This window comes from Lolium rigidum, chromosome 2 (genome assembly GCF_022539505.1).
Source record: "Lolium rigidum isolate FL_2022 chromosome 2, APGP_CSIRO_Lrig_0.1, whole genome shotgun sequence".
NCBI classification, from domain to species: Eukaryota; Viridiplantae; Streptophyta; class Magnoliopsida; order Poales; family Poaceae; genus Lolium; species Lolium rigidum.
In genome coordinates this window covers 270,533,845-270,545,978 of record NC_061509.1, presented here as the reverse complement: position 1 = coordinate 270,545,978, position 12,134 = coordinate 270,533,845, and the positions used below count along the sequence as shown (strand labels likewise).

The window sequence follows — 12,134 nt, the reverse complement described above, 5'->3', positions numbered from 1 at the left end:
ACACAAACCTTCAGTGGACTACCGCCTTAGAGCCTACAGCAACACAAGAAATAACCAAGTGGAATATATGATAGTGCACCCCAATATGCCTATGTTTTCCTCTATATTCCAAAATACAGTGGTATTTTGTTATTGGTCTTTGTATTATCAAGCAGAGATGTCGAGTGAAAAGAGAATTGCACAATTTAGAGGCGTAATAATTAGCACCATAAGGTATAAAAGTGACCCATAAGAACTCTTTGTATGTTCTGACCAACAACACAGGTAATATTGAAAATCAATCCTGATACTTGTGTTTACCATTTCTTAGTTGTAGCACAATGGTATATTTGAATTGACGCGGAGAAGGGGAGCTATGTCGCGGAAGCACGCCTAGGGTTAGCTCTTCAGGTGTGAGACCCTTGGGATGTGCCAATTGCCGGGAGAGACTTGTATAGGATCTCTCCATTAGGTAGGATCATAGGATCAACCCAGAAAAAACATACTTTGAACAGGCGAAAAAATCTGAAAATAATAAACAACATGCATATAGGTTTTATCTACAACTCCAAGAAATTTCAGCCTAAAATCTGATCTACACTTGGAGAAACAAAAAAGACAAATTCTATTGTGAATAGTGTCAGATCTGGTTGAGTAGTATTTCACACTATTCACACTCAGATTTATCTTTTTTGTCTCTCCAAATGTATGTCGAATTTGAAGTTGCAAATTTTTGGCGTTGCATATATAACATAGATGTGTGTTGTGATTTTTTTTCAGATTTTTTCAACAAGTTTTGTCTTTGCAAAAAAATTGATCTCATAGATCCTATCTAAGACCTGATCCTACCCAAGTCTTTCCCGCCAATTGCCCACCTCCGACCTGTGGCTTCCCTTACGGACATTCACCAAGCATCGTGAAAACGTATACCTTGCTTTACTGTGCTATCTTCGCAGGAACATGTAAGATGTGAGCATATGAATGCAAAGTAGCAACAACACCAGTACAAGCTACATTTCTACTATAAGACACATAAAAATAACACACGGACTGTATAAACTCCATCTAATCTATGTTAGCTCATGGTTTGTTTAGTGCTAGATTACACACCAGATGTCATGATCATCAAGCTTTTCTTCGCCTCTGGTCCTAACAAATTTCTCATATGGAAAGGAAGATTTCACTACATGAAAATACCAGAGCTCGCTCTGAGTGATAACTGAATCTAGGGGTCCCCTGAATCAATTGCTATACTGACCAAAGAACATCTGCACGGCTGAAACTACCACTAAGACACACAAAGAACATCATTATCCGAGTCTGAAAGAGAACTATGTTTCTCAATATATCTACAGTTTTGTAGCAACCAAATATGATTTATTTTCACCCTTTGCTTGTATATATCTGTACATAACTTTTGGTAGCCTACTTTTCATTTTAATTGAATAGTGCAAGTGTGTTCTGCCTTACAGTTTCCAGTCACACCCCTTTGCAAATAATCTCACCCTTCGATCTCTAGTCTAGTAGCTGGCCATCAAATGTTAAATAAGAACTGCCTTCTGCTACAAAGAGTGTACAGATAACAAATGCCGCATCCTACAATGTAGGGATTGTAGTTTTTCTGCTCCATGGTGGAATTATTGACGGGTAAAGGGAAATCTTGATGCAGGATCAGGAAAAGAGGAAACATCCTGTTGTAGGGTGGTTCACCTGAAGTTTCGAAAACCGTTGGAAAACTGACGCGTCCTCGCATTAACAACCTGACAAATCATATTTTTGTGCCAATAGCCATTGCTTCGGATGCGTCTGGTTTGCTTTTCTTCACACAAAGATGCCCCATCCGTCCTCCAGAAAAAAGAACATACCAGCCGTCAAGTGGGCAGAGATGAACCTTTAGTGGCTTGACTTTCCTCGCCGTCTACGACTACGTATTCTTCCTCCTTGTCGCCCCTATTCACCTCCTTGAGCGGCAAAAATGACAGGATCACATCACGATTTCGTACGCTGAGTTAAATGGCTGCATTGGGTGAGGCCCAATACAAGACAGCTGAGCTTTTCTTTTTCTGTTTTGTTTCATGTTTCCTTTTTGCTTTTTTACTTTTTTAATTTACTATATGTTTCCTACTCTTTAGTATCACCCATGTCCTAAAATAAGTGTCTCAGTTTTGCTACGTACGGAGATAGTTGGACGTATTTTAGTTGTAGATACATCCATATCTTGTTATTGTTGGGCGGAGGGAGTATATTTGAACCAATTGTCAACTTTCCATTCACTTAAAAAAATAGTTAATGGTGTGAAAAAACCGAGCTCCCGTGAACCTTTCCGAATCGGTTCCCAAATTTACCTCATTTAACCGGACTTCCAAACAAAAAAATCTCGTATTTGAGCGTTTTTAATTCATTTGAACAGGTTTTTCAATACAAGCACTTTATCTTGTTTGAAGTAAATTTTTAATAAGAACATTTACCTCATTTGAACGAATTTTAAATAGAACATTAAATGTATATATTATTCAAACAGTTTTCCAATATAAACATTTATATTATAAGAACGGTGTTTCGATAAAAAAAATATTTTATTTGAAAATAAGTAAAAAAGAGAAAAAGAGAAAAAGGGAAATAAAAACAAATGAGGAAAGATAAAAGGAAAGCATACAGAAAATAAAATAGAAAATGAAAAAACAAAACAGAAAATAAAAATAAAAATGAAAACGGAGAAAGGAACGAAAAAAGGGGGAAAAAAAGGTAGAAACAGATAGAAACTTGCCAGGACGCGGCCCAAATGGCGCGGCTGTGCACCTGCTTTTGTGTGGTGCCCCAGATCGGGCCACAGTGAGTTGTGAATAGGATTCCGCTATTCCCCTTCAAAAGAAAAAGGATCCACCTCCACCTCATCACCGTCACAAGGTAATCAATCTCCCTCCCTTCCATCCATCCCAATCCTTGGGCGGCGGCACCACAGTCCATAGCGGGCATCCGTGGCCGCGGCGTTTGGGAATGAAATGTTGCTGGATGTGCAATTTATTTCTACAAAGATCCATGTCTCCAAACAGATGCTGAAGTCATCTGTTGTTGTGATTCATGTGAAATCCTTACCATTTTGGGAGGAGTTCAAGCTTTGGGAGTTAGCTAGGGTAGGAGGGATATCATGCCGCGAGAGTAGGCTTGCGTGAGTTGTGGAGTTCCTCCAAGAGAGCTGGTTGTAGCGTCTATTGGTTCTTGTAAATTATGTTTCTCCCCTTCTATAAAGATAAGGTGCGCTATTGGCGCACTCTCGAAAAAAAAGAAATCCTTACCATTTTTGCTTCGAAACAGTGTTGTGTTGTGATCAGTTCATTACTATTACTTGCGCCAATGAATGATGCAAGGACCAACTATAGAACAACGATTTAGTATGACAGAGGTATCCTGGCACCCATTTCGGACAAACATAAAAGGAGCATCGACTGCATCCGCACGCATGTGTTCAGCATGCAGCCATGAACTCTGGACACAAACAGTCAAAAGACATAGCCATAAGCCATGCAACAGAAAGAGAGAAACTAACTGAAGCAGAGGAGACTATATTTCACCTTGCCAATGATAGCATGATCACTTCAACTATTAATAATCCAGTACATCGGCAAGGCACAACTCACACAAGACAAGAACAACACGATGATATTGCCCAGAATTTCTGGCACTAAATTCCCTACCCAGATCACCAAATCTGATACACCAGGAATGAACCACGATTTGCAAAATTAGAGAGCATCTGCCAGCCCCATCCTCCTTTCTTCTAGGGAAACAGGCAGCCCAAGGCAGATGACAACATCAGACTACCAGAGGGTCACTGGGACTCTGTTGGAAAACTGTACACTAACCGGAGGCAAGAATCATCGGGAGGCGAATTGCATCCTCCCAGCCTCCACAATCTCAGGTCTAGAAACTGAAGCTAGCAGTCTAACACTAGTTTATAAAATCAATGTCGGAGTGGCCGCCCATGCTCGCTGAAGCTGCCTCTTGACCATTGGGACGGGGAGAGCTTCTTTGTCCGCAGAGGGGCTGATCTACTCTGGAGTGCTGGTTTTTGTACATGAAAACCTGTTGACGCTACCAAGTTAGGGTCATCACGCTCCTGCCTTGCTTCTATTCTGCCGGAGCTGTATTCCATGTTTATAAATGGTGAGTTGTCCCGGTAGTCTAGATGCCCAGAAGCCCCGCTATGCCACCAGCTACCACTGCCACTGTCAAAGACGAAGCCTCCTTGTCGGTCATCGTCTGGGTCACACGATGATTCCCTGTGGCTGTAGGAATCACCGCCAGCCTCCTCTGCATCGTTGTATATAAGCTTCAGCGCCTGCACCACTTCGCCCATAAATGGTCGCTGTGATGGATCGTTGTGAACGCACACCGAAGCAATGGATGCCACCTTGGCTACGTTGTCGAAATTGAAGTTGCCGTTCAGAGAAGGGTCGATAAGCCTCTCCAAGCCCTCCTTGTTGCATAGAAGAGGACGAGCCCAGGTCACGAGGTTCTCAGGGTCCATGCTAGTATCAGACATACCTACGGGCTTCCTTCCTGATAAAAGCTCCAGCAAGACGACCCCGTAGCTGTATACGTCACTCTTGACAAGAAGATGCCCTGTCATGGCATATTCTGGAGCCACATACCTGTATGATCACAGAAATTTTACTTTTTAGACACGGAGGATTATCAAAATGGAATCGAGTAAAGACAAGCTACTTTCAAGCATATTTATGTGCCAAAGTTCATATAGCTTAAAAAAATTGTCTTACCCAAAAGTGCCCATTACCCTAGTAGAAATGGGATGAATTCCATTGGTTGCTTCCCTTGCTAAACCAAAATCAGTAACCTTGGGAGTGAAATCTTCCTCCAACAATATATTGCTAGCTTTGAAGTCACGATGTATGACATGAGGGTTTGAATCTTCATGTAGGTACGCCAGGCCTCTAGCAGAGCCCAGAGCAATTTTCATCCTAGCATCCCAGTTCAGCAGGCCCTTATCCTTGTCAGCACCTGGACATAGCGATGAATCAGATTAACACAAAGATTCATGGTATAGGCGTAAAGGGATAAGTATGGAGTCAAATTTTGTTTTGTAAAACAGCGCGGTGATTTCTCTGTTTTTTGAGAATGGCCCAGTGCTTTCAATGAGGCATATCATTGAAGGAAGTTCATGCTGTTAGACTGGCAGCTGGTCCTGCCAGTCTATGCTTAGGTGAAAGAAACTGTTGGAGCAACCTCATCTAGTCATTTTCTTAGATTAAACTTAGAAGACCCTTAAGAGATCTCATTTTGCTTGCCATGCATTAGTACATAAGAAATTGACATCATGGTTTGAACAGTTACCGCTAAACATAGCATAGCTTGTATTACTGATAATTATAACATACCATGAAGATGAGATTCCACGCTTCCGTTGCGTATAAGCTCATAAACAAGACACCTTTTGGCCCGCTCAGTGCAAATGCCAATCAATTTGACAAGATTACGATGGTGCAGTCGACTGAGCATTTCCACCTCTGCAATGAACTCACGGTCGCCACTCCTGTCCTCTCTCGTCAGCAATTTAACAGCGATCTCGTTTCCATCATCCATGGTCCCGTGGTAAACACGTCCAAACCCACCTTCACCCAAAACTCTTCTTGAATCAAAACCATCAGTAGCCTTTTCAAGTTGCGATAGCGAAAATGTCTTCACTGATGCTGCACAAGTAGCCACTGTTGAGAACATTGACGCCAATGCAGAGCTCACCAAGCTAGTTGACATTGATCTGCCACCTGTGTATCACACAATAAGTTGTTGTCATAAATGCAGTGTCAGCAGCAAAACTGCATTGTGAAAAGGTTGTCTGAAGTTTTAAAAAGTTCTTACAGCAAACAAACAAAACGACATTCTTTTTTCACAAGCGGCGATAACTAAACATGCAGATTTACATGCAGCGCATAAGCACACACAGCACTTGAGCACTCAACGATGAGACCAATAGACTTAAATAGTTTGTCTACCAAATTAGGGTTTGAGTATATTTATAAACAAAAGTGCCCAATGATGCTGCCTTGCTGAGAAGTGTAACTCTGATTACCAACCTCTATGTGGCAATAAAATCACTTGAAGTAGAAATACCATCCAAGAGTAGTAGGTAAATTTGATTAAGGGCAGAAATACTTAGAATACCATTTATGCACAGTAAGCAAGAATAGTAAAACAGCATATTAACTATAACAAAACTGTTCACATTACCGTGTCGTCTTTTAACTGCTGGGGTGATTGGAGGGCTCCCAGCCTCATGAAGCCGTTTGAACTTCTTGCACTTCACTAATAGAATGATGAGCACAGCGCATGCCACAATTAGTGTCAGAGAAGATCCTGAAACTATCACGATGATCCAGGTATCAATTTTCTTCTTCTTCTGCGGATTCACATTTGCGGTTATAGGATCTTCTCCACCTCCTGTAGGACCTGATGCCCGCGATGACATAGCTGGTGGCGCAGGTCCCAGCCCTGTATTGACAACATTGCACACATGAATAATAAATTGAAGTAGTTAATCTAAGAAGCAAATACTCCATATATAGGTTTTTACCTGGATAGGTAATATTAATAACATCATAATCTCCGAAAACAGATGAATTAATCTGAACCTTTTTATTCCAGAATCTATCGGATATTAGGTATGCAGTATAGCTATCAAAGTGTTCTCTTAGTGGCACCAAATAAAAGGTGACCCTTGTTTTCTGGTCATCCTGGATACTTGGAATTGCAGCCATAATCTTCACCTGGCTTTGTTTAAGGAATGTACCAGCTGCAACTTCAACTTCTAATTCTGCTGTGTGCATGAATAGTAAATACGGAGCTACATCAATGTCAACAATTACACTGAGGGGAAGTACACAACCACAGGGGGAACCAATGGGTGTTGAACTCATGGGCGCAGGGCAAACTGTGCTAGAGCAACCTGCTGAAGGTACAAAAAAATATTTAATACAAAAGGTTACAGGAAAACACACAATCTTATATTTAGAATCCAAATCAGTCCATGCCTCAACAATACTAGTACCAAAAAGAATAGTCCGCAGAGGGGTGAACAAAATCTAGGATCAGGTGAAGTAACTCGAAGATGCAATGCAGGAAAAGATTAAAGCATAACATTGCAAACATAAATGGCAAACCTTCAGGCGGGGGAGATGAGGATGGCGGAGGAGCATGGTGTGATCGTCTGTGGTGCCTATGTGGAGGAGGGTGCGCAAGGATGCCTGTAATAATAGTAGATATTAAACCATGATTAGAAAATTTAAGCATGAACTTTTAGCGCTGACATTGTCACAATTACGTACCAGGAGATTCTGGAGATAATATCCTTGGAGAAAATGCCGGGGAAATTCGAGGTCCAAACACTCTTATATCAGGGGAAATTGATGGATGCGGCGCTGCACTAGGAATTATGTTTGCTGGAGAATCAAGGGAATAAGTTTACATTTGAGAAAAAAAATGCAAAAACTGATCAGAGGAAAACTTCGACCGATCATCGTATTCAGATTAACATATGTACTTTGAAATGGTTAATTCAAGAAGGCTCGGACCCATTGTTTATTTATACTTGGTATCCATATAGCCAATGCCCATTCGTTGTTTCTGTTTCTAAAAATAAGAATTTCTGAACTGGAAAGATAATTAAAATTTTCAAGTAGTATGGTCCTGGATAAATTTTGTGCTGAATCTGGAAATGCTTGTGTTAAAAAAAAAATCATACTGCATGTCTCAAAATTTAGCATGCCAAAACACGTCACAGCAACGAGGCCTCCTTCCTCATACGTGAAAAAAAACAGGAAATACTCTTTTCAGTGGGAGCTGCTGTGTATAGACTGTCTGGAGTTTTGAACATGTGGTTAGGAAACGCGCTAGAAATGGGTGTGCGGCGGTGTGCATGTGGTACTCTATGTCCGGTCGTGCGTCATCCTTTCATCGTATAAAAAAAATGCTTCATGGTCAAGCTAAGAGCACGAGAGATGCCAAGTGCATCATTTATTCCAGAAACGGAAAGCAACAATGTTAGTAATTAACTCACAGAATAACTACCAATCAAGAGGTGTCATCCCACACCTTCATCGCTTGTCAGTAGTGTTACTAGGGTTGCATACAACTAAAATCTTCTAGTAACGGATAGCGGCAGGTAGTAGCGCTACCTCCGATTTAATTAAGAGAGGACAATACAGGTAAACCTTTGTTTGCAAGCAAGTGTCGGCTGAGTATTCGGAGACCGTAATACATGTTAGATTTGAGCTAAGTAGGCGCCAAGACTTTATACAGTGCTCTGTTTGCCGGCAATGTGGCCCGGGTGCGCTCGCCCCTGCCGTTTAAATGTGCTTCAGATGCAAACTACTCCTAACTCCTACCTGGTATAGCGGGGCACGACAGAAGCAACTGAAAAAATTGAGCGTAAATTACCCACCAGTGCCATGGTTCATTGGCATAAGAAGCGAGCAGTGACGTTATGATCTGGTTCAAGTATCGACCCCACGAGAAGACAATTCCGAGATATAACATCCTTCCCTCTCACAGAGCAGTCCGTCTCCGTGTCGGCCACGACACTCTCACAAAATTCTCTCAGGGGCATAGTCCCAGTTGGAAGTTTATAACCGGACTGTACTATCATCTCCTCCATGCCCATGAACAGCCATGAGAATACAATGCCAAGCTAAAACAGGCTTCCCTCACACAGACAAAATTCTCATCGCCCACGGGGGACGAGTCCCAATTTGGTCTCAATTGGAAGCATAACATAGACATGTCTCCAGACGCATATACCGAACTCAAGGACACCCTGCTAGATCCTGCCCCGGCGGCTAAAACCATCGATCACGGCAGAATCTAAAGAATAATCCTCTAGACCACGCACGCCCGCTGACAGCAGAATTGCGCCCAGTCCCCAACGAAAATAGCAGCCCCTACCGAACCGGGCCGACAGAATCCCACCGGGATTCCAGCTCCCCAACCCCAATCACCCCGACCACGTGACAGCAACGTCCACTCCACTCCACTATGAGCTGCTAGTAAGTAGTAACGAGTAACGAGGAGCCGGAATTCGCACCGAAATGCAGTGCCCCGAGCGGCGCAAGCGCAACCTGAAGCCCCGCCCAGTGACCCAGCGCACACGCAACGCAACGCAAGCACAGCAAGCCACCGACCCCGGCCGAACTTCCCCAAACCCAACCCAACAGGAGCACAAAGCGAAACCAAGCAACGAGCGAGGGAGCGAGCGGAAGCAAGCATACCGTGAAGCGCGCAGGCCGCCGGGAGCAGCAGCAGCAGGAAGGGGAAGAGGAGCCCTCCGCGGGCGCGGCTCATCTCGGCGCGGGGCTAGCACGCCATTGCCATGCCGGCGGATCTGGGAGGGGGGTGGGATCGGCGGCGACGTCGATGGGGTTCGGGAGCGGAGGAGGAGGTGGGGGAGGACGGCAATAAATTGGGCTCGCGCTGGCTGAGGTTCGGTTTGGTGGCTCTCTTCTCTCTGAAATGGATTAATTGGCGAGTGGGATTAATGAGCTGCTAAGCGCGGGCGGGGTTAGTGGTGGATTTGGAAAGTGATGGGAGAAGAAGAAGACTAGAGGACGACGAGGTGGGCCCGCCGGGTCAGCGCCTGCTCTGACAGCTTTACGGTGAAGAACGCGGTTACTTTGGAGCTTTGCTGTTTTCGGGATGCTCGAATCCACCGGTTGTCAACTGGTCAACTGTACAGTCCTTTGCTCAGACACGATGATGGAATTATTTGTGTTCTGTCTCCTTGGTTTTGTACGGGGGTTTTGTGGGAGGGTTTTGGTGTTTATAGATGATGATGATGATTTTGGGACAAGCAAATGGCCAGTCTTCCTGCCTCTGCTAGCTAAGATGCACGCTAAATTTTACCCAAACAACGCGAAATAAATCAAAGGCTGAAGAGGCTACAACATTAAGTTAGCGGGTTATGTTTTGAAAGGGGGACCGAAATAATCGGGTTTCAAACATCAAGTGGCCGGAGAACGGCGAGTCGGCGAAGTTGGACGAGTAGGCGATAGGCGGCAGAAATCGATGCGTGGCGTGCTCACCGGATGAGTACACGGTAGGCGGCGGAAGATGAGGAGGTGGGGAGTGGGCCAAGGATGAAGGTATGGACGAGCCGCTTGCAACGATGTGCGCAACGTGCTTCCGCAAGCGTTGGCGTATCTTAAATGCATGTGCGGTGGCGCAACGGCTAAGCTCAACCCTATTAAACGACAAGTACGAGTGATGGACTAATGGCGGTGGGCGGTGGCGGGAGCTATAGGTTCCACCAAGAGAACCGTTGTACCGGTTGTAAGCGGTGGACACATGCAAATGTTAACATTACATGTTCAAACTGATTTTTGATAAATTATTAAAGTTTATGGGGGACCTTGTTCTTCATCGGTCTTGCGGGTCATGATGTTACTATTATTCTTACTTAATCTTGTCCTTTTGACGGGTATCATTGTATATTTGATTAATGATATAAACAGTTAATGATATGCATGTCATGTCAAGTTTTTCATGTAATCTCGATTGTATTTAGGTGAAGTAATAAATTGGATCCACCTTGCCTCTCTTAATGCTTAATACTCTATTGTTTAGATCCAACATATTTAGATATACCGTTGATCTTTTATAAGATAACAATAAATCTATCCTAGGTACTAATCTAGTATCTTCCATGTATCGTGGTATCACTGGATTCTGATTAATTGTGATTAGTAGTATTTATGTTATCCATATCTTGCCACATAATCTAATATATATTTTGTTATCTTGGGAGGGCATAAATTGGACTTCATTTGCTCCTTTTAATTGATGAGAGTTATTTCTTAGATACAACATCATTCTGAGGCAATATTTAATAGATACACTAACTTCTTCTCATAATGAAAATATGCCATGCTTGGACCTATAATAGAATGTATTTATTATTTTGTATGACAATGCATTATGTTCAGACCTAAATACGAGCATTTTCATTTATTAGTTCCCAAGCCCAAGCTTTTTTTTGCACTGGAACTTTTCCTAAGTATCTTCTATGTATCATGCTATAAATAGATTCTGAATAACTGCAATTGATAGTCTTCGTATTATCCATATCTTGCCACATCATCCGGTATGTTTCGACATTATCTTGGGAGGATGTAAATTGGACTTCAGTTGCTTCTTTTAAATGATGAGAGTTAGTTTTCACATACAACGGTATTCTAGAGGCAATATTTTATTAGACATAGAAATTTTGTTTTAAAATTTAAATATGTCATGTTTGATCACGTGTTAAAATTTCTTTAATATTTTTTGCAAACCTTTTACAATAGTTCTTGCAATCTAACTAACTCGTTGCCTTCTAATATTTCAATCAAAGATATTTTTGATATATAGTCTTGCATAATTTCTAGGAAATAACAGCTTGATGTGTGGTCTAATATGAACAAGAATCAAGTTTACCTTGTTTGGTATTACATTGGATAATTAATCTTGATCAGCCTTACTTTTTTTTCACACTAAAGTGTAACAAAAGAAAAAGAAAATGCAAACCTTGGTAAAGCCAAACACCTATCTCTCATGTAAACAAAGAGAGTATGACCTCCATCCAATTCACAAATAAGTGACATTTTCGATATGCATCAAATGAAACTTTAAAGAAATTTGAGAGGAAAATATTTTTTTTCCAAAAATAGTATGAGTTTTTATATATACTACATTAAACTAGTGTTCGGAATTACATCTCTAAAACATTATACTACGACCAACTCCGTACCTGAGAGTTATTCTTATTTTGGATTGTTGTTTATGGGTTTATGCGAGTTTTTTTACGTTAAAATGACTTTAAGATGATAGCATGCAATGTGCATAGCTAAATTGCATTCAAAAAATGGTTGGCACAATTACCGTGAATAGTTTAAAAACTATAAGATTATAGCACTAGTAGAAACAAGGGCTTTGGTTTTTTGCCCCAAAGAGCTTTTGCACCGAATTTGGCACGAACCGGTGCTAAAGGGGGTCATTAGCACCGGTTCGTGCGGTCCAACCGTTCGAGGGACCTTTAGCACCGGTTCGTAACACGAACCGGTGCTAAAGGGTTGGCGTCAGCCGCGAAATTTTAGGTTTTTCAAAATTTGTAA

At 42.1% G+C, this 12,134-nt stretch overlaps 1 protein-coding gene across 1 annotated transcript; it reads right to left on the bottom strand.

The window, feature by feature from the left end:
- Positions 1-3,546: 3,546 nt before the first annotated feature.
- Positions 3,547-9,397, bottom strand: LOC124693429 (receptor-like serine/threonine-protein kinase ALE2). Its single transcript, XM_047226904.1, has 8 exons — positions 9,258-9,397; positions 7,320-7,433; positions 7,155-7,238; positions 6,569-6,940; positions 6,226-6,486; positions 5,376-5,762; positions 4,758-4,998; positions 3,547-4,631 (listed from the first exon to the last, which is right to left on the bottom strand). Exons 1-8 carry the CDS (start codon positions 9,328-9,330, stop codon positions 3,941-3,943), a joined length of 2,223 nt encoding a protein of 740 aa, XP_047082860.1. The 5' UTR covers positions 9,331-9,397; the 3' UTR covers positions 3,547-3,940.
- Between the last annotated feature and the right edge of the window lie 2,737 nt (positions 9,398-12,134).

What these genes read in the sequence shown, in the direction of transcription:
- LOC124693429 (XM_047226904.1), bottom strand. Translation starts at nt 9,330, where the DNA reads ATGAGCCGCGCCCGCGGAGGGCTCCTCTTCCCCTTCCTGCTGCTGCTG. An exon ending in AGCAGTTAAAAGACGACACG is followed by an intron (nt 5,763 to 6,225) that starts GTAATGTGAACA and finishes TGTGATACACAG; the next exon opens with GTGGCAGATCAATGTCAACT. An exon ending in CGTGGAATCTCATCTTCATG is followed by an intron (nt 4,999 to 5,375) that starts GTATGTTATAAT and finishes CGCTATGTCCAG; the next exon opens with GTGCTGACAAGGATAAGGGC.